Here is a 23,372-nt window from a genome sequence, read left to right on the forward strand (position 1 = left end):
ACACTGCTGGCAGCGCCACCGTGCGCCTATTTGAGCACACGAGAAAAAAAAAAAAGCAAAACTTGGTCTCTGGCGCAACCTAAAGCTGCCTCTAGTGCATAAAATACAATTACAAGTTAAAAATGTTTGTTTTAAGCAAAATAAGTTTACCTGCGAAGATTTTTTGTCCTACCAATAGATTATCAAGATTGACCACATTCGCTGTTAGGTGATCCTAGTGGTCACTATTTATCGACTTTCAACATCAAGTAAAAATTATAATTCCTTGTTTTTGGCCCGAAAGCATGCTATAGTTGCCGCCAATGTGATGAACAATCTTTCCATTTGCGCCACAATCAGAATTTTTTTTTTCCCGAGGGGTAGACTGTCCCTTTAACTCATGCTTAACGTAAAAACATATCGTGTAAGGTGGAATTCATTGCTGTAACATTTGGATATACACTTTATCCGCAGTCGGCTCATACTGTATATATCATTCTGTTCTAAGTATGTTTTGAATTTCTGCCAACGCTAAAATGCTCCAATGACATGATAATCCGGCGGTCGATACAATATAATAGCTGTGTTTTCCGTTGTAAGCGAAACGTTTAGTTTAATTGCTTCTATATAACAAAATTATGTTATTTTTACGTCACTAATCGGTTATAGTGTCAGAATAATAGCCGGACACGGTTCTTCAGTCCGACATGAGTATAGTCTTTGCCCAAGTTGCTTGAAGTATATATCTGTACAGGCGCATAGCAAGCATTTGATTCCAACGCACAGAGTATAGAAAACAAAGAAAAAATATTACGGGCGCAGGTGATTCGCGTTTTATTCGCTGTAATTTTGAATACATCACACAATTCTCACATCCGTAAGGCAAAAATAATGTCAGCCCATAAATTACGAAAAAAATCCATAAATTACGAACTATTCATGTATGGTTCGCGAGAAAAGATGGAGATAAAGACTATAAGCCACACCTGCTACACGAGTATCACACGATAGCAATTCCCCTCGTGAGTTCATTTTCCCACTGGCAAAAAAACAAAAAAACAACAAACTAAGCTATGGGTATCGTGACGCATACTATCAACTATATAGCAACGAAACAGTGTGGAACTTGGCGACGTACTAGACATTGCGGATATCTTGTTAGTATAGGCTGAAAATAGCAGTAACAATAGTAACATATCTCACGGTATAATCGAAAAGTGCAAGCAGCGGGCCAAAGTGTGCGCAGGAAGCCGAGTATAACAAACCCACGATGCAACACCGGTGACTTGAACAAGGTCATCTGCTGCTGGTGAAGTAATAATCTCTCCGGGTCGCCTCACGTGACTGGCCCATCGATCAGACGCACGCTTACGTGCCTCGTTGCGCGAGGACCACCGTGCCCACATGGCGCGAGTGCTCGACCAAGCACGACTTTTGGTCTCGACAACTGCAACAAAGCGGTGCCGCCCAAACAACCGCCGATGATAACCGCGAAAGCTCAAACACTGGAAACTGTGGAGTTCCAACATTTTCGGAAAGAAGATAAAGGCGCCAACGAAGCGCCGAAAACCGCCGCGCCACACGAGGGGGGCGACAAGTAAGCTTGTCGGAGATTTTACTCGCTTTAAAAACGACGCGAGTCCTCCGGGAGCAAAGACAAGTTCGGGCCGGACAGTCGGAAGGCCGGGTTCGAGCACCGCGTCGATCCGACCTGGTTGCCCAAAGAGCCGAGCCGCCGCCAGCACGGCGGTTGCAGTCGCGTCACACACCTCACTCGCGCGCGCCGATGCTCTTCCCTCGGACACCCCTCGGCCGCATCAATCTCCGTCAAGCTCCTCCCACCGCTTGTGCGGTGGGCGTGCACTCATTTAGCGGCACCTTCGCGTTCGAATGAAAGCGCACGTGACAGCGACGGCCATTCAAAACGATCCGCCAATGGCGCGGTTGTGGGGCGGAGTCTCGAGACGCGGTCGTCAGGCCCCCGCTGCGGCGGCCGCAGTACGGCACCGCTCGCCCGGTGGTCGCGTCGGCGGTTTTGCCACAGCGCGCTTCGTCGGTACCGTGCAGCGGCGGTCGTTTTGTTGTTGTGTTCGCGTTGTGTTGTGTTTTGATCCGGGCGATGGGTGCACCCGAAGCAACGAGGCGCCCCTGCAGCCACGCGACGATCGGCGTGTGTTTCGTGGTGGGGTGAAGTGGACCGCCGTTGCTCCTCCTCGACTGTGGTGGTGGCCACCATCGTGAGCTCGGGCGCGCAGGGAGCTACCGCCGTCGTAGTTCCTTGCCGGACCTGCGGTCGCGACGAATTGGGACGTGCAGCTGCGGGTCGGCGGGACGACGCTGCCTAGCCGCTGCTTAGAGCGCGGACCTCTTCCAGTCCTTGCAGCCGAAAGGCCCCACTGGCGCGCTCTCGGACGGGCTCGCGGGCCCGCCAACCACCTGTCAAACTGGTGCTCCGTCCGACCGCCAAGATTTCGCCCTCCAAGGCTACCGACGCCAGCAGCGTCGGCGCCATGACCGAAGCCGTACCGCAATGTAAGTGATCGCTTCCACTCGTGTTGAAATGGCAGGACGCACCTTGACGCGTTCGCGTATAGCAACAGTGCGAGTTTGTTTCAAGCGTCTCGCGTTAATGCTGGTCAATGGCGGACGCCAGATTTTCTCCTTAGATATAAGACCCCATGACCGAAGCCGTACCGCAATGTAAGTGATCGTTTCCACTCGTGTAAAATGGCAGGACGCACTTGACGCGTTCGCGTATAGCAACAGTGCGAGTTTCTTTCAAGCGTCTCGCGTTCATGCTGGTCAATGGCGAACGCCAGATTTTCTCCTTCGATATAAGACCTACGATTTAAGAGCTCCTCCCGAAAAAAAAAAATAAAGAATCGTGCCCGTATTGCATATTCATCACGTTGTTTGACGACACCTCTTTTTTCTATTTGGACTGCATTGGACTTTCTTACCTGTGTTTACATAAGTATTTTCGACTGTTGCCCCGGTCACTGCATGCCGGAATAACGAACAGCAACACACATGGCTGGACAGGCAAACATTCCAAGATAGTTGTCACTAGTTTAATAGGAGTCATATTACATTGATTGAATGGATTCGTCCGCGAAATGAAATAATCTTGCATGGCAGAACAGTTCGGCTCTGTGCCAATGAATGGGACTGGAGCTGCTTCTGCTGGTCACAACATTCCTTACATAATAGATATCCGCGTCGTTTGGGAGAACTATTTGTTCGATTTGTTCCTATAATTATAGAAAGTAAAGCACTCCTGATATTCTTCAAAGTTTTTGTGGGTTACCAACTACACCTGCTGCCCCCACGTATGTGATAGATACCGGTTTCAGACTTCACGTATATACCTTGGTTCAAGACTAAAACACACATTTCTGATATGATCTATGGACGCCCAAATATTTCTTGAAAGCATTCCCATGAGCTACAATCTCCTCATGTATATGTATACGTGTTCGAATACTTCAGCGGGTTGAATGACCTCATGCTTTGCGTTGCCCTCACAAAAATGCTTATAGAGATTTAATTGAGGTCAAATTGACTTTTCTCCGTAGGATGCACTGTGTTTGAATTAAGCGTCTATTGAGTTTTTTCTATTTAGTTACACAAGGATATTGGCCACCGTGTTTCTATTGAATATCAATTGTTGCGAACGAATTGAGCGCATTTCGAGCGAGTCAAAAGGATTTATTGACCAGCTAGTGACTTTCTGTACCGAGTGTCAATTGAAACAATTTAGGGGAGTGTATATTCAACCCTTATTGTGTTCGATCAAAATCATCAATAAGCAAGCGTGTTATACAATTTTCAAATATTCACGCAAACATTTCTTGAAAATTCGCCACTTGACTACTTTGTTTCAGAATCGGTACCGAATTAACTGATATCAGTTCAGTCTTTAAGCGGTTGCTAGAAATAAAATAGGGGTGATCATTAAAAACTCGCCGGAGCGACAATTTCTGGTCGCGTAAGTTATTTCAATTAGAAACACGTTCTGGTCGCGTAAGTTTATTTCAATTAGAAACACGTTCGGTCCCTCAAACAAGTTATAAACTGGGTGACAATCACGAATTACGACACGGGCACACAATTCACATGAATAATACCACACACGCACGTACACAGTGATGCACGGTGTTCTATAAATTGTTCAATCCAAGAAGCAAAACACAGATCTGTTAGCATCTTTGTTTATTTTTACGAAAACGACAGTATGAGACGACTAGGATCATTGAGTTGGTGGAGCGTCTGTTTCCGAATCACTAGGGTGAGGCCTGCCTGTAAGAAACGCAAAAAAGAGAGAAGGCCTTGTTATAAAAATAAAGTATCTAGGAGAGGAGGGCTCAATATTGTAAACCCGACTAATTACGCAGTTGAATATTCTAACATCCTGCGCCCAATACGTTTTTTCGGTTTTCCTAACTTCCGAATAGAACGTATAAAGCCAATGAAAAATGACAGGCTTACCATCAAAATAATCAAGTGAGGCACGTGGTTTGTAGATCAAGCAATTGCAGTGAATGTTGATCACAAATCAAGGTGACGGCGTCCATTTCTGTAGTTTGCAGAAAGGAAGCTGCGCCGGAGTCTTGCATGTAAGCGAAGTGTCCATTTTTCCGCTGGAAGGTTGCGATGTTGGGTCTGATGAACAGCCGTGCAGCCGGCCCAAATGTCCATGTACCGTAAAAATTGCATCACATACAGCGTAGTAGCTTCTTCACTTTTGAGCAGATAGTCTGCGTAAGTCACGGCACTCATTTTCCCCAAAATCAGGGCAAGAAAAATCAAGTGACAAGCACGACCCACACGTGTGACTCCGGTGAACCATTGTGAAGAAAGAAGTGCCGTATGGAGTGATAGACAACAAGCGCAAAGCGGCCATCTCAAACTTTCACTTCACATGGGTGTAACTGGCAGCTAATATTGTGAAGCTTGTTTGAGAACTAAGTTTCAAGTTTTTATAACGCAATGGTAAACACTCTACAAATTATTTTTTTTCTCGGTCTACTTTCTTGATCGCAACAGCAAAAGGGCTCAGGTGCCTTTTCACCCCTTCAGCGGTCGCCAACTCCACGTGCTTCCTCCCTGCATGTGCAACCACCACCGCTTTAGACTTGCTAAAAAAAGAAAGAAAAAAAACCGGTCAGACCGGCGAAATTTCGAACAATGGAGTGTGCATTCCGTAGCCCACTAATCGCCCCCACACGAGTCGACAGAAGGGGAAAAAGGGCCCGACCTTTGGAAGGCGTGGCGAATCTGCAATCTCTTCGCAGAGAACTGCTACCACGATGTCTTTTCCGTGTGTTTACCATACTTTTATTGGATAAATAATAATATATATTAAAGTAATATGAATTATAATAATCGTAAAGGCCCTATCTCTCAATGCACAGAAGCTGCATCGCTATAAGCAACCAAAGAACAATACTTTAGCTAATCCCAGAAGGCAAATTTTTTTCGCGTCAATGAAAAAAATGCATCTACCACTCTTGACTGCTGCACGCTAGTGTGTATGAGATAAATATTCATGCACGCAATTCAAAAACACGTGCGTCGGACAGCTTGTACCTGAAAACATTTGCTTGCGTACAGTTTTATGTAATACATTGCTGCTTCCTGGAGTGCTGCAACTGTATGCATGACGCAGGGCCCATAATGACGAATGCATTTTGCAGAAATATACCCGCAATAAAACTGCAGAACACGCACACACACACACACACACACACACACGCACACACACACACACACACACACACACACACACACACACACACACACACACACACACACGTTTTGTGCGTTGGGCCCCCAATATTGATGTAGCTATAGGTGTCAACATCCATCATCACCTATCCCTCATTGAGAGTGATCAGTACTAGTTCAATTGAACGTGTAGTGACGGCAGTTCAGTTTAACGTTTCTTAACACATGTCAATTAAATATGTAGTGACTGCGGTTCAGTTCCACATTTCTTAACGCATGTCAATTAAAACTGTAGTGACTGCGGTGCAATTGGCCATTTCTTAACGCATGTCAATTAAAAATGTAAACAGTGAGAGTGAATTGACTTTTTCGTACCGCATCTCAATTGAATTTTCGATGGGTGCACTCGTCAGAAGATGCCGTTTAATTGACCATCTATTGAGTCAAAAAGGCGTCGGTTCGTGCATGGTCAATTGAAACTCAAATTTCATTTTTGTAAGGAATGGAAATTCATTGCACATTTAAGCAACCAAGACAGCTTGCTGCTACAACGGATCGAACATGCAGGAGGGCGCTCAGGAATCAAGAATGTTCCGACTTGCCACTCGAAGACACATGTATATATATATATGCGCCTCACGTCAGAAAATTGCGCCTGCCTTTCAGTTCACTTTAATTTCTTAACATTTATATCATAACTATTACAAATACCATCATTCCCTCAACTTTCATTGGCTTGATTGTCCTTTAGTTCTCGCCGACGTTGTGTCTAAGAAAGAAAAAAAAAACACGAACGTTTTCATTTCCACTTTTTTTATTCACAGTGACGACTTCGTTCTGGTGTAACTTGGTGTCATCAGTATAACATGCGTGGTCATTATTGATCATCAAAAAAAAGTGTTCCACACTCGTTGTCATGGTAACGAGTAGCGTTGCGTCGACTAACACTCCCAGCTCAAGTCAAAATGGACAGATATACCCGAATGAGCAGACGTAAGGACGACCACCGCAATATCTCAACTGGCGTTTCGAAGGTTGAAGGTTCGTTTTCTGCTGGCGGCGAGTTCTGCTTTTTCAGCTGCTTTAATTTCTTCACACCTAAATTATAACTGCTGCAAATAACACCTCCCATACTTTCCGTGGCTTGACTGTTAGTTCACACTGACTCACGTACAAGTATACATTCATGCACTTCCAACAAAGATTGCCAGGGTGCCGGCATAATCCCCTCTGGGCTGTGGTGAATATGCGTGATCTCCCCCGCCAAACAACAACAACAACAACAGCAACAACAACTTTTGTTAGCCAGTCCGCTTATTACCAAGGTAGTGGGTTCAGGATATACGGTGCAGCCTTCAAAAAGGGAGTGGAAAGCAGAAGAGAGGAAAGAAAAAGCTGCTATGTTTGTAACCAGTGTCTCCGAGCACAGCTGCCTCCGAGCGGGCGTTGGGGAGCCTCCCCGAGCTGTGCTCGGAGGCAGCAGCTGCTGTGCTCTAAGTTGTCACGAGATCATAGATGGAAGTGGCGAGCTTTGGGTTGGGTGGAGCCTGTAGACGCGGCGCTACAGCGCTTCAGTACGTAGACGGCGCCTACCACTGTTTACATACATGCATGTTTATATATACTGTGACGACGCGAGATTGACGAGCACACAAAGCGCCTCAAATACGATTTATCCATCGCAGGAGACAGACTGCAACGACTTCTTTGTCTTTTGCCCTCGGCCAAGGACACTCGCGCTGCTTTGTTGTCCTCACCACTGGCACATACGCGCGGCATTATTCCCCCTTTAAAAAAAAAACATCGTCACGATGTGAAACGTTTGAGAAGCAAGGCGAAAACAAAACTGCACAGTTAGTCACTGAAAGTAAGGCTTCATCCGAAGCACGTGGACAATTTCTGGTGAATGTCTGCGCCGCTTTGAACACTGCAAGCCGTCCGGAACAACCTCGTAGTTGACGTCACTAATGCGTCGCAGAACCTTGTAGGGTCCGAAGTATCTTCGCAACAGCTTTTCGGAGAGCCCACGCTGACGAATAGGTGTCCAGACCCATACTTTGTCGTCCACGTTGTATATGACGGGTCTGTGCCGGAGGTTGTAATACTTGGCATCGTCGTCTTGCTGTCGTAGGCGATCACGTTTTCTTTGTTGTCCTTCGACTGATGTACGAGCACTGCTCCAAGACCCACATTACCAGCGTCTGTATGAAGTATTGTTGGCGCGTCTTCATCGAAGTGGGCCAGCTTGAGGGGTGTTTGCATGCGCTGACGAAGCTCGTGAAACGCCTGCTGTTGGTCTTCACCCCATCTGAAGGGGATATATCTTCCCGAGTAAGCTGTGTCAATGGCCATGCGATGCGTGAAAAATTAGCAATAAACGTCCGGTGATAGGCACAGAGTCCTAAAAAACGTCGCACTGATTTTTCGTCTGATGGCGTCGGGAAGTTTGCCACGGCGGCAATTTAATCCGGGTCGGGTCGGATCCCTTGGCTGCTCACGACGTGACCGAGGAATCGAAGTTCGTGGAAGCCGAAGTGGCACTTTTCAGGTTTTAGAGTAAGACCGGCCAAGGCTATTGCTTCAAAAACTGCTTCGAGCCTTCGTAAGTGTTCCTCGAAAGTCGCCGAAAAGACAATCACGTCGTCGAGGTACACCAAGCAGGTTTGCCACTTAAGTCCCGACAGAACCGTTTCCATGGGACGCTGGAATGTTGCTGGCGCCGAACACAAACCGAAAGGAAGAACCTGAAATTCATAAAGTCCATTAGGTGTAACGTGGTCTTCTCACGATCTCTCTCATACACTTCAACTTGCGAGTAGCCGCTTTTTAAGCCCATAGACGAAAAGTAGCGTGCGTTTCGTACTCTATCCAATGAATCATCAGTACGCGGCAGAGGGTAGACGTCCTTCTTTGTGATCTGATTAAGCTTACGGTAGTTGACGCAGAAACGTAAGCTACCTTCCTTCTTTTTGACGTGTACTACAGGTGATTCCCAAGGACTGTTAGATGGCCGAATAACACCATCTTCTAGCATCGTTTTCCCCTGTTTTTGAATTGCCTCACGATACTTTGGGGCGACTCGATAAGGATTTTGCCGGATGGGTCTGGCGTCGGAATCCGTGATGATGCGGTGTTTCGTCAGTGCCGTTTGGCCAACTCTTGATGTGGATGAGAAGCAGCCGTGGAACTTGTCGAGAAGGCGGTCTCGCTCAATTGGAGAAAACATTGGACCAACGTCGACAGGTGTCGGTGTAGTGATAGTAGACGCTGCTGCTTCCTCCACTAAATGACAATCTTCTGTTTGCGAGAGTTCGTCAAAATAGGCGATAGCCGTGCCTTTAACTATGTGTCGGCGTTCTCTGCTGAATTTCGTCAATAGTGGTTCAGCGCATCCGTCAATAACAGTGATGACAGCCCTGGCAACAGAAATGCCGCTATAGTGAATGCGAGCTCCTTGATGTGTTCAGCGATGCCAGTACCGTTTTGTAACTTGTCACAGTGCATGGTGTTGCGGATCCCAACGCTGCCACCAGTTGTAGTGGATCTCAGCACTGTTTACCAGTAGTCGCGCCAAATCCCAGCTCTGGGGGCCAGTTTTGGACCGGGGTCTGCCCGGTCTTTTGTGGTAGCGTGGTGTAACCGGGTGGAGGAAATGAACGCTGACAAGAAGAGGATACGAAAACAAACAGGTTTATGGCACTATTTACAAATATTTACAGCATGAGGTTAGGAGTTCACAAACCACGCGCGCGGTGGTTGAACCGTTACATGGTTCAGAGCGACGTCCCGCACTCCGCGGCGTCGTTATAAGCCCTGTCGGGCTCCTCCTTGATTGGAACACCACCCACACACACACAACAGGCGAGGGGTACGAGCACGCACGGCCCACGTGAACATCCAATATTGAGTCGTGATCACTGCACTGCAAGGTGGCGCCAGAGGGGCTCTACCTCGTCGTGTGTGTCGCTGGTCGAGGGGTCCCAAGCTCCGGACAGCAGACATCAAACGGTCCGCCGATCGGTTCGCTCAATTAGGGCAATTTGTGGCGGCGGCCGCGGTTTCTTCCAAGGAAGATGCTGTCTTTGTTGTCCTCTCTGGAACGGCTTACGACGTCGTGGCGACACGACGTCTCATCCTCCGGCTAGCAGGGACAATACCTGGCGGGCATAGGCAGCCGGCTAGTCGGCTACTTGTTTGAGGATTGAAAGAGCGCCGCCCCCCCGTCATCTCTGGACGCTGGTTCCGAGAAAACTGCTGGGTTCCAAACGTGGGCATGCTGCCCGGCTACGCTTCTCAGCGATAGCATGGCGCCTACTGACGACGGTCATAACAGCTTCCCCCTCGCCAGATGAGTCACGGAGGGCAGCAGTCACCGCTGCTGCTCGCAGGGACGACGAAAGGGTTAGTAGTTGAATGCCAGGAACTGCATGGCCTTCGCTTGTGGCATGGTCCGGGTAATTACCGAATCTTCGACAGTATCTCTGATACTCGACCACATGTACAAGCAAGCACTCGGCCCCCTTCGAACAAACCAAGCCAAAAGAGGGAGGGCAAACCAATTTTGGTTACAAAAGCTAACATTCAGAACTCTCAGGACTCACTTTCGCTGAGAAACCAGACGTGCTACCTTACACATTTCACATTATAAGATGCACAAAAAAAACTAAAATATCAATTTTGATACATCAAGAGCACCCCAGATTGGTTTAGAAAGAGCGGCTGAGCGCGTCAGCGTTTCCCTTCAATTTGCCGTTATACCTAATGTCAAAATGATATTTTTGAAGAATCAAGCTCCACCTCACAAGGCGACTGTTCTTCGATGTCACGGTTTGCAGCCACGCAAGGGGACAATGGTCTGTCTCTAATTTAAATTTAGCACCTCCGAGATAACACTGCAACTGATGAATGACCTACTCAATACAAGCGCATTCCTTTCCTGAAGCGCAGTACGTTATCTCACGAGAGCCCAAATTCTGGCGCAAGTAAAGCGCAGCTTTGCTTGATACCACTGTCGTCCTGATATAAAACAGCAGGCTCCTTCTTTTCATCGCTGACTACTTTCATCGGTTCTGTCCCGCTGAGAGCATCAGTCCGGAAATCGGATTCAGCGAGCGCTAAGATTGTTCTAACGTCAGTCTTTGTTTACGGCTGCCACTACTTGTAGACAACGGAGACATTAAGCTAGATTTTCTGAATCTTTGGCCTACACTGTGGTCAAAATGCTCTTCGTTTGCTCAACATTAGAAAAAGCTTACTGTTCCGCTCATATGATCACTTGATCAATCTTCAAAGAAAACCAACAAAACTTGCACTGGTTTATGCTAAAACCGTGCCCCAATGACTCAATTCTCACTGCGCGCAACGACAACTGTACCGTGTCACGCCAATCTTAATCAATTTACGAGATCATTCGGTTTATGCTAACATCTTCCTCAAATGCTCATTCACGCCATATCCCCACGGCAGTGAAGGCATACGATGCCATACTAAACCTTTGAAAAAACTAGAAGAATGACACATTTTCTCGGTTTTTACCTTATGCAAATTTTCGCACTCATGATTAAACTAACTTGATGCTAACTTTCAGCCTTTGGCTCGGCGGTTTTCTTTCTGAACAATTTACACCGCATCACGTAACTTGCAAAAATTATGACTGAAGTCTGCATCTGTAAAGCAACACTAAGTAACCGTACTTAGCACGCACGTGCAACAATTCTTCGAACTGACCACCCCCTTTTCTAAACTAGATTCGCTTGAATCGCACACGATGGGGTCGCGTTCCCGGCGGCTTTCGAGCACGCCAGAGGTTACAAAAAGCACGAACGCTAGGCTGTGTCCTGCTGTCACGCCTCATTCTGCATTTCGGCCGGCTCCCCTCAGGAATGTGCAAGGGACGCCAGAAACAGGGGGGAAGCCTGGGTAATAGTGTCTTTGTGGTCACCCCCACGCAGTACTTAGCCGTTGTGCCTTTTCGACTTTGACCCTTCGGGCAAGGCCGCTTTCCCGAAGTCGTCGAAATTAACCGCGCGTTTCGTTGGGGTGACTCACCTCCTTTTCCCCCTCCACACCTGGCTCGCCGCTTGTGCCTCCATGGACGCCACCATTGACGTTTCTTGAAACGGATTAACGGCCTAGCCTTTCGTCTCCTTCGGGACGGAGTGGGACCAGCCCTAGGCTCACGCAGTGTGTCACGCTTCCGCTTCTTTTTCGGCGATGTTTGCTTACCTCCCTTCTCTCGATGTCATCATCATGTCGCGTCGGGACCTCAGAAGTTGGGAAGCTCGTTGGAGCTGGTGCTATAGGTCTTCCCTCCCGATAACGCTTTTTGAGCTCTGTGTCACGACGGACTGTCGGGCCAAAGCAGCTTTGTCAACACTGATGAAGCCATTAACTGGGTCCTCTCCGATGGCATCGTTGCATTCCTGAAGCGTCGCGTCCTCGCTCTGATTCGCCACTGTGCTAATCATGCCTACATTTGACGATGTCGAAACGTACTCTTGAGGCACGAAGGAGGTTTCCAGCATCTTACTGGGCCCATTAGGGCTGCTGGCACTCTCCTCATGCACGCAAGAAGCGTCTTTCGACATCGTCTCTACCTCCAGACCGGCGAAGGCCTCGTTCTCAGCATACTCTACCTTGATGCATTCTAGAATACGCGGGCCCTTTTCTGGCGCGATCTATGGCTCTAGCGCTTCCTGACACACTTTAACGTCCAGCGCTTTCCGACGCGCCTCGCTTTCAGACTGTTGTCTTTCTGTTTCGTGCTTTCTTTCAGACTCTTGTCTGAGCTGCTCTTCTTTTCTCCAGAGAGAAGTTCCGAATATCCGGAACATCTCTGCCTTAACTACCTCGTAGTTGTTCGCGTCCTGCTCACTGAGTCGCGCAACAGCTTCATCTGCCTCGTAAGGCAGAACCGTGAGTAGCCTTTGACACCATGTGTCTCGCTCAAACGACAGTTCCTCGCACTTCCGCTCAAATATTATAAAGTACAAGCCAATATCCCCTGAATCTGTATATGGCTGCATGTACCTAGACATCCAGAACTCGGCCTTCAAGTTGCGATAAGGTACCACTTGCTGGGGACTACTGCCCGACATTTCTCAACTCGAGTTCTCGTTTGCGGATCACAATCTCGTGCGCCAGTCTTTCTATTTCACGCTCGCTTTCTAAGCGGCGTTCCTCTCTTTCGCGCTCACGCCTCTCCTCCTCTTCCTTCTGCTGTCTATTTCTTTGACTGATGAGGTCCCATGCTTCACTGAGCTCCTCATCATGAGCCCCCAAATCATTAATCACTTGAATGATTATGGGTTTTCGTGCCAAACCCTTTGTATCGATCCCCAATTCCTCACACAACAGCAACAAGTCCAACTTCTGCAGCTCCCGTAAGTCCATGATCGTACCGAGTGCTCACTACTTCCAAAATAACTTCCCGAAACGGCGAAACTGAGTCTTTCGGCAAAGTTAACTACCAGTTCTAAAATTTAACCCTCTTCTAGAACCCGGTTCACTCAAAGGAAAAGCCAAGCACTCACCCATACGTGGTCCATGTCTCGAGCCAGCTGCTTCCCGTGGGCCGACTGTTGTCCCTTGTAGCTTCGCATCCGACCACTGCCACCAGTTGTTGCGGATTCCGGCGCGTGGTGAATCCCACCGCTGCCACCAGTTGTAGTGGATCCCAGCACTGTTAACCAGTAGTCGCACCGAATCGCAGCGCTGGGGCCAGTTGTTGTGGACCGGGGTCTGCCTGGTTTTTTGTGGTAGCGTGGTGTAGCTTCGGGTTGAGCAAACGAACGCTGATAAGAAGAGGATACGGAAACAAACAGGTTTATGGCACTATTTACACTTATTTACAGCATGAGGTTAGGAGATCGCTAACAACGAGCGTGGTGGTTGAACCGTTACATGGTTCAGAGCGACGTCCAGCACCCTGCGGCGTCGTTATAAGCCCTGTCGGGCTCCTCCTTCTTGAATAGAACACCAATCACACACACACAGCAGGCGAGGGGTATGAGCATGCACGGCCCACGTGAACATCCAATATTGAGTCGTGATCACTGCACTGCAAGGTGGCGCCAGAGGGGCTCTTCCTCGTCGTGTGTGTCGCTGGTCGAGGGGTCCCATGCTCCGGACAGCAGGTATCAAACGGTTCACCAATCTGTCCGCTCAATTAGGAGGGCAAGGAAGACGCTGTCTTTGTTGTCCTCTCTGGAACGGCTTACGGCGTCGGTCGTGGCGACACGACGTCTCATTCCCGGCTAGCAGGGACAATAACTGGTGGGCATAGGCAGCCGGCCAATCGGCTACTTGTTTGAGGATTAAAAGAGCGCCGCTCCCCCGTCATCTCTGGACGCTGGTTCCGAGAAAACTGTGTTCCAGGCATTGGAACGCTGCCCGGCTACGCTTCTCAGCGACAGCATGGCGCCGACTGACGACGGTGATAACAACGGATACGAGGGAACAACTTCGTGGCGGCAGTACGACGTCGTCATCGGCAATACGGAAGCGAGGTTGGCGGGTGTTCCTCATCTGTAGCAGTCTCCGAGCTTACAGTGAACGTTACGCTTCTGTCACGGATGTCAATCACAGCTCGCGTATTCGCCCAAGAAATCCATTCCCAATATGAGCTGTTTACAGCACTCGTGAAGAATGACGAGGGTGGCGACAAAGGTGGAACCAGCAATGAAGAGTCGGGCCGTGCACGTTCCAATCGGTGTCATCAACCGACCTCCTGCAGTTCTTATATTGGGTCCCTGCCATGGCATCTTGACCTTCCTTATAGTCTGTCGGCTAGCTGCAGGCTCATTATAGAAAAGTGGGAGCCGGTGTCCACAAGAGCCGTCACATGGTGGCCGTCAATGTGAACGACGAGGTCAGCGCTGATAACGTCGGTTACGTCGGCAGTTGTTCCATTCGTCGGATTAGTCGTTGCTGTCGTCGTCTTCGGCATCGGTGGCTTCGACCTGTCATATGTCTGCAATGGGGGCTGTTCGGAAGTTCGATTAATGGCAACCCCACCCCCGAGGTCGCTGCGTCTAGTTTCCCCGTCGCGGGCTAGGGGACCTGCCCCTGGTGACGTCGGCAAAACTGCGACGATTAGGTGAACTGCCCCGCGCAGGAGATGGAGAACGTGACCCGGGTCTCATTGGATTCTGCGGCGCTGTGTTCATAGGAGTGTCATTGTTCGTGCGTCGATCGTCGTACGTAGCGTAATCATGTTAGCGAGGAAATATCGAGTACTGAGCGTCGCGATAACGGCAAACTCTGTAAACGTGCCCGGCTTCGCCACAATGAAAGCATACCGGTCGACGGTCAGCGGTACGCCACAAATCGGTTTTCCGACTCTGGTAGGTAAATGGGGACTCACTATTGAACCACGTTGTGGGCTTCACATTTTGGCTAAGTGGCATTCGTCTTGTCGGCGAGATATGCGGTTGGGGAAGTCGTCGGCGGTGACAGAGGCTGTGTTTGCAGGGTTGGTGGTGGTCCAGTCATTGGAGTCTGCTGTGCTGAAGGCGCGACGACGGGGCGTCGGACTGCATCAGCATAAGTAAAATGCCGTCGCACATCAGACGTTGCGCATTCTCCTTTCTGTCAAGACTACTAAAGGTGTCGATCAACTGGTTGCGGAAGTCGTCCCACGTAGCCATGCTTTTTTCCCTGTTGATGTACCACGTCTGGGCGTTGTCTTTCAGGTAGAAGTACACATTCGCGAGCTTGCTTGTCGTCTATATATATATATATATATATATATATATATATATATATATATATATATATATATATATATATATATATATATTACCCGTCTGTCCGCAGTGCTTGATGTCTTTCGACGTGCCAACTTGCAACTTAACTCGTCCAAATGCCGCTTTGGGCAACGCCAAATCTGCGTACTCGGCCATCTTGTTAACGCTGCGGTTGTTCAACCAGACCCTGCGAAAGTCCGAGCAGTTCGCGACTTCCCCACACCCCGCTCAGCCAAGGACGTCCGAAGTTTTCTGGGACTGTGCTCCTATTTCCGTCGTTTTGTCGAGAAGTTTGCTGAAGTAGCCCGTCCTCTAACCTGCCTCCTCAAAACGGATGTCGCATTCACATGGGGCCAACAGCAAGCAAACGCCTTCTCGTCGCTCGTTGACATTCTCACCAATCCACCAGTCCTAGCACACTTCGACCCATCTGCCGCCACGGAGCTTCGTACTGACGCCAGTGGCCACGGCATAGGCGCAGTGCTCGCGCAGCGGCAACAAGGCATGCACCGCGTCGTCGCGTATGCAAGCCGACTGTTGTCGCGCTCGGAACAAAATTATTCTATCACAGAACGCGAGTGCTTAGCTCTCGTCTGGGCCATTGCGAAATTCCGACCGTACCTGTATGGCCGACCATTCTCAGTTATTACCGACCACCATGCGCTTTGCTTGCTCTCCTCACTCAAGGACCCTACGGGACGCCTTGGTCGCTGGGCGCTGCGCTTATACAAGAGTACACTTTTTCCGTCTCCTATAAATCTGGACAACTTCACAAGGATGCCGACTGCTTGTCCCGTTACCCAGTCGATCCCCGTGACACGAGGGAAGATGAGCAAGAGGCCCTCGTTCTTTCAATTACCGACTTCATGCACCGACATAGCTGCTGAACAACGCCGCGACCCCTCTTTGCGTGCTATTATCAGTGGTCTGCACTCTCTCCACCCTGACCACTCCTTACAACTGTTCGTTCTTCACAACGACATCTTGCACCGCTACAACACCCGCCCTGATGGTGCTGAGCTTTTACTCGTTGTTCCTGTGCATCTTCGCTCAGACGTTTTGGCCCAGCTGCATGATGCCCCCTCCGCTGGACACCTAGGGGTGTCACGCACGTATGACCGCATTCGCCGCCGATTCTTTTGGCCTGGCCTCTACCGTTCTGTGCGACAGTACGTTGCCGCATGCGACCTCTGCCAGCGCCGCAAGACACCTACTCTGAGACCTGCTGGTACCCTCCAGCCCATTGAAGTACCAGATGAGCCATTTTTCCGAGTCGGCCTCGATCTTATAGGACCCTTTCCCGTGTCGGCCACCGGTAATAAGTGGATTGCTATTGCTACCGACTATACGCAACCCGGTATGCCGTTACACGCGCCCTCCCCACCAGCTGCGCTACTGATGTAGCCGATTTCCTTCTTCATGACATCATTCTGCGTCATGGTGCTCCTAGTCAGTTGATCACCGACCGCGGCAGCTGTTTTCTATCTAAAGTAGTCGACGAGCTCCTGCGATCCTGCTCTACCCACCACAAGTTCACTACAGTGTACCATCCGCAAACCAACGGCCTCACGGAACGCCTCAACCGTACCTTGACGAATATGTTAGCGATGTACGTCTTCAAGGATCACAAAGATTGGGACATCCACTTACCTTTCGTTACCTTCGCATACAACAGTTCACGTCATGATACAGCTGGATTTTCCCCTTTTTACCTACTGTTCGGTTATGACCCGCCTTTGCCCATGGACACCATGCTCCAATCTGATGCCCCCTCATTGACTGCTTATGCTCGTGATGCCCTGGCCCGAGCTGACATCGCCCGCCAAGTCGCCCGGGATCGTTTATGTGCCTCGCAGCTTAACCAAAAGAGTGCTTACGATCGCCGGCACCGCGACGTACAGTACTCTCCGGGGTCACTCGTCTTGCTGTGGTTACCATCACGTCGTGTTGGTCTCAGCGAAAAACTAATGTCCCGTTACGTTGGCCCCTACCGCGTCATACGCAAGGTCACCAGCGTGACCTGTGAGATAGCTCCACTCCATACCACGTCAGTACCAGCTTCAGTCCCGACCGATATAGTGCACGTCTCACGGCTTAAGCCATACTTCTCACGCCTCGAGAATTGATCGCACCGGGACGGTGCTTCTGCCGCCGGCGGGTAATGTCACGGGCTAAGTATAATGCCTGAGGATGACGACGACGAAGTGCTGAACGGGAACGTGCTCGGACTGCAGCAGCGTCGTACGCATTAGCTCGCCAGTATATTCGCCAGTACGCATTTGCTCACCAGTGTATACTTTATTCCCCGTAACAATGTGTGTGTGTGTGTGTGTGTGTGTGTGTGTGTGTGTGTGTGTGTGTGTGTGTGTGTGTGTGTGTGTGTGTGTGTGTGTGTGTGTGTGTGTGTGTGTGTGTGTGTGTGTGTGTGTGTGTGTGTGTGTGTGTGTGTGTGTGTGGAAATTCTTGATTCGCCCCTTCCCAACATATCGCTTCAGTGAAGAAACCCGCACAGCAACACTCGGTGGGTCCCTATGGGGGAGATAACGCCTTATGAAACAATGCATTCTATTGTTAGGCAGCGTTACCGGTTATGTGTAGACGTCTCACGCGATTATCTCGGCTTTCTTCGTGCTCCTCTCACGCTTGCTGCACCCTGTTGTGACCGGGGTTTGCAGGCACCGGAGGTCTGGGATGAAGTTGTCGAGGCAGGAGGAAGAGAGACTTGAAGAGGGTTTATTTACATTATATACATTGTGAGCTCTCGTACATGACGAGCTCTTTCTCACATGGCGAGCTTTCCAATCTGGCGTTCCTCTACATGGCACTCCTCCGAATGAGCCGGGTGGCTCATTTTAAAGGGCATGTGCTCCCCGGATCCCTAGATCAGGGAACACGTGCAGATGGTACTGTCTTCACACACAACTGGTGAGGGGGACGAGCATGCACGGCTAATGTGGACGTCCAATATTGAGGCGTGATCTCTGTTTTCCAAAGTGGCGCCAGTGAGGCTCTTTCTCGTCGTGTGTCTGCCGCTGGTCGAGAGGTCCCAAGCTCATGACAGCATATATACTTCAAAGGGTCCGCCGAACTGCTCGCTTAATTAGTGGGGAAGATACTGCATTTGTTTTCCTCCCTCGAACGGCTTACGGCGTCGTGGCGACACGACGTCTCACCCTCCGTCTAGGAGGGACAATTGCTGGCGGACATAGGCAGCCGGCCGGTCGCCTACTTGATTGAAGACCCAAAGAGAGCCGCTCTCTCGTCAGCTCGGGCGCCATGGTCACAACAACTGGAACTTTAACGCAAGCTACTTCGTAAGCGGCTGTGACGTTCCGCTGCACACACGAAATTGCACGTTCAATTTCTCAATTCGGCAGCCTTAATTTGCCGGAGACGATTACTGTAAATTCCATTTGCTTGCTAAGATATTGGTCGGCATATGAGTAACCGAAAATCACCCATAGCTCCCAGCGTTCCTTAAGTTCATGCGGTGACTTAGTGGCATAAGATCCTATCTATTATAATAACGTGGTCCCTCGTTTTCAGTTTCGCTGCTCGAACTAATGTTAGCTATGAGTTAAATAGCTTTGTTGAATATTGTTTATAGATTTAAGTGCACGTGGAATAACCTTGAGTGGCCGAAAATTTCGGAGTACTACCGATCATCTACCGATCAGTTTTCTGACCATACAGTCCTCCCCCATGTAGGGCAGTATATATGTATATATGCTATCTTTTTCCTTTTTCCTTATTTGTAGCAATAAAGTGTAAATGGGTAGCCGTCGCCAAGTAACAGTGACAAAATTTGATTCGTTTATTTTTCACTTCAATAAAAAAAAAGCTAAAGCGAAGCTTATACATTATCCCGTATTCGACATTTTTGTTTGCTAGCTCGTCCCATGTTAGATAGCAAACCGGCTTATCAGCCACACAATCGACAAACGAAACTATCTAGGAACACATATATGTTACATGTGCGCAATAAAACAATAAAGTCCCTACATAAGACCGGCACATAAGTGATCGGCTTATGGAAACCTCAATAACATCCACAGGTCTCCTTACGAAACATATACGGTGCACCTGGTTGAACGATGTTAATTTCTTCTTAGATTAATGCAGCGCATTTTCTTTTTACCAGCCAGCGTGTATCATTGTCATGCATGTGTACAGATACCTTGAGTATTACAAGTATGTAGTACGCATCTCTCATCACACGTATTAGTTATTTGCCAAACATGATCTATCAACTTAGTTCTAATGACGACTATTTGGTACTTATGACGTCCACATGCTGCATGCTGGGATTAATACAGCAGCAGCCTGGAGCAAGAGGACTCGGGATTTTACGTGTGCTCAAAGGATGTGACAAGAATGTGTGCGACAGACAACCAAATCAGACTGAGCGCAACTAATAGCGCAATACAGTCAGGTCTTCTACCACAAGGCCATGCCAGGCCTTGAAACTGCTTCGGGAAAGGACCCTGTGAATTCTGTGAGTGCCACGTCAAATGTGGTTGCAATGGTGGCTCTAATTTTATAACAAAGCAAGTGACATTACATATGTACTCCTAATATACAGGCTTGGTTGAGATGTGGGATTTAACGTCCCAAAACCACCATATGATTATGAGAGACGCTGTAGTGGAGGGCTCCGGAAATTTCGACCGCTTGGGGTTTTTTTAACGTGCACTCAAATCTGAGCACTCGGGCGTATACAACACTTCCACCTCCATTGGAAATGCAGCCGCCGCAGCCGGGATTCGATCCCGTGACCTGCGGGTCAGTAGCCGAGTATACCTTAGCCACCATAGACCACCGCGACAGGGCAGTTTAACCTGAAATAAAATAAAATGCATTGAAGGTAAGGGCACAGTTTTCCACGGAAGTCAATCGCTCTTTTGTGCCGAGGTCATGGTGGAAAATGCCAATATACTTGAAGGACGCAGAAAGCAGCCACACCAGCAGCGCTCCTGCAACTAAAATGGCGGCAGTGCTGCTTTTGCAAACTTGCGCATGTGCAAATCGTCTGGTGAGATCGGTCTATTGGTAACATATCACCTTGCTTATACATTCCCAGTTCCGAAAAATAATTGTTTTTAAGAGCACTCAGATTAAGATCATTCTGAACTTGACGTATATGGGTCTTGAAAGAAGATAATTTAGGAAATAACCGGAGTTTCGCGCAGGACAATCAGGCGTGACAACTTTCGTAATTCGGTTCTGTTGACATTTAGTCTGAATCCACTGGTTTTATCAGTGTTTCGGCTTTGCTTGTATAGACAGAGAAAAGCATAAATACATAAATATACACATAGTTCACAAATAAAGTACTTCCGACCTGCGAGATGCATGAGCATTCTATGGCGTTGAGCGAAGCAGGTGGATTCTGAGCTGCCACAGATTCAGTACTATAGTTATGAACGAAACCGCGGGAGGGCGCTCTTAATTAGCATCGATCGTTTCTTGGGGTGAACAGGAGCGTTACGTTACGCGAAAAGACCAATTCCGCAGCATACTGTGGTCTATTACAGCACGAGTGAGTCACAGACATTCAGCCACGCATGTGCTTCTGTGTAAGATCGCACTAGACATTAAAGAAAAGATAAACAAGGAAAAAGAAAATACAGTTCTAATGAACTCGTTCGCATTTACAATTGGCGAAACAGTGCATACTTGAAACATTTCATTCTAGGGACTTGCAAGTGTACACACATGGTCATTTTTTTTAATTGCCAGCTCAAGAACAGTGTGAGGCGAGTTGAGAGAGAGAGAAACAACATTTATTTACGCATTCGACGAGCACGCGGGAAGTCACCAGCCACGCAGGGCGCGGGTATTCCCTATCTGAAAACTATGGCTAATAGAGTCCTATAGTCCCAGGCCCTAGATCTTGAGGACGTTGTGCTCCGGCTAGGCGTTGGATATACTCGGGCTCCTCCGCTCCCGTTGTCCGGGGCGTCGGCTCCCTTTCTCCTCTGCTTTGCCAGGGCCTCCTCAAGCCGCTGGATGGCCCTCCGTTGCGTCGTTGAGTCTTCGGAGCGTATCCCACGTATCCCGAAGAGGGGCTCCCACCTCTTCGGGATACGTGGCGACCCGGCACTGCCCGTTCCCATTGTTCACAGCACTGTTACAATTGCAAACAGAATGCTTGCTATACCGCCAGCATTGGCCCGGCACGTATGCCCCGACATGTTTGTGGACGCAAAGTGTCGAGTGTGCGAGCGTGAACTAGCCACCCTCCGCCACATCATGTGGACACCGGTGTAACAGTGCTGTGGGGCGAGTTGAAATAATGCGTAGCTTTAGTGAAAACAAATTCCCGGCGCTACAGACACATGACGATATCGAGATTGCCTGTATAGCAGGACACAACGAGTTCAGTGCGTATATACCACTATATATCAGCAGCACGTCGCGCCACCTGTCGAAAGCGCGGTGAAGCAACACCGTGAACTGCCATGCTAGCAGCTGCTCCGCCAGTCAAACGTGAAACTTCCCAACCCGAGTCCGGCCGTGGCATGTCGTTCATCTTTCGCGCTATTTTATTAAAAAAATATTTATTTTGGTGCACTCACGTTTGCCAGTAATTTCAGTACCCCTTTAGACCATGCATTTACAGAAAAAAATTTCAACAGTTATTATATATGTGTGCTTTTTGTTTACGTTTTCTTCTCTGTACTGACAACGGCAACATCGTGTCAGTGTAACATGCGGCTGTGTACTCCCGGATCGCCAATATAACACCACGCATAACTCTCCCGTCTCGTAGTTGCACCGGGCAACGGCGCAATACCGATAAACGGGTACTCGAAAGGGCGTACTTCAGCTCGAAGCCACAGGTGCGGGCCTATATACCCGAAAGGTCTCAGTGACCTTATCGATCATGTTGCCTCGGCAGAGCTATAGATGCGGTTATTGCGCGATTCTGATGTCACACTCTTCGACACATAATCAGTGAACCGATTCCGTCGGCGCGAAAAGAAAGATCGTTCTGCAGTAACTTTTATCAGGTGCTATCAGCTTCTATATATTTTTTTTTCTATCACAGACTGCTCGGCGTTCGCGGATGCTAAGATTGAAATTGTGGAAAGTGCGAGATTGCAGCAAGAAAAGAAACAAAAAAAATGCGCGGGAGTGCGTTTGGTCCGCGTTAATATCGGCTGGTGTTTTACTTGCCATCATATATATACCTAATTCTGACGCAAGCAATAATCGGGGATTTTGGACTAAAGTTCCTGACCATCTGGGCTTCTTCATTTTCTTCGACGTGCATCTGTATGCTATACTAAATATTACGCTATGCTACAATATGTCATACTATACTATGTATACTGTAATATACACCTATTATACAGCATATCTATTTTATGAAGTAAGGAAATGTTTGCATTGTGCTCCTTATGGTCGCTGTAATCGGGAATCGATGTCACAACCTTGTGCATCCATCGCATGTGAGACGACACATTCGATATCAAGAGTGATGAACACCGAATGATTGAGACAAAGGAAATTAGTCGCAGAGCTCCCATTAGCGTCTTCATGAAACATTACTTTAATCCATACCACAAGTCCGTTACGAAACTACAAGTTTAACGTGCACACGTATAGGATCCGCTCACTCAATTATTGATTGTGCAGGTCTGTTCTGGGGCCTTTTTGTTTACGTGTATTACATTGTCGTTGTTTTTTCACCTTGTTTTGGTGTTCTTTCCATGCACTGATTTAGTTTAGGTTGCCACCAAGCTGCTCGTGCTGCTTTTCACTTCTCCGCATTGTTGGAAACAGCATCTGATGGAAATTTTTACCTGTTATGTGTGTACCGATATGGGTCTTCAATGCTTAGAACGTGCTTCGATCTGTACTGCTTCATAATTGAAGTTTTTGCGCACACACACAAGGACACAGAAGAAGGGAACA

The 23,372-nt window shown here is 48.5% G+C and overlaps 1 protein-coding gene across 1 annotated transcript in view; it reads left to right on the forward strand.

Moving 5' to 3' along the window:
• The first annotated feature begins 1,986 nt into the window (after window positions 1-1,986).
• Window positions 1,987-23,372, forward strand: part of tup (LIM1_Isl and LIM2_Isl domain-containing protein tup) — a 184,413-nt gene continuing 163,027 nt past the window's right edge. The window contains exon 1 of the mRNA XM_037412135.2: window positions 1,987-2,511. Within this exon, the coding sequence (XP_037268032.2) occupies window positions 2,490-2,511 (22 nt within the window). The 5' untranslated portion in view covers window positions 1,987-2,489. The remainder of the gene's footprint in view (window positions 2,512-23,372) is intronic.

The sequence above is a fragment of the Rhipicephalus microplus genome, chromosome 1 (genome assembly GCF_043290135.1).
Source record: "Rhipicephalus microplus isolate Deutch F79 chromosome 1, USDA_Rmic, whole genome shotgun sequence".
In the NCBI taxonomy this organism is placed as follows: domain Eukaryota; kingdom Metazoa; phylum Arthropoda; class Arachnida; order Ixodida; family Ixodidae; genus Rhipicephalus; species Rhipicephalus microplus.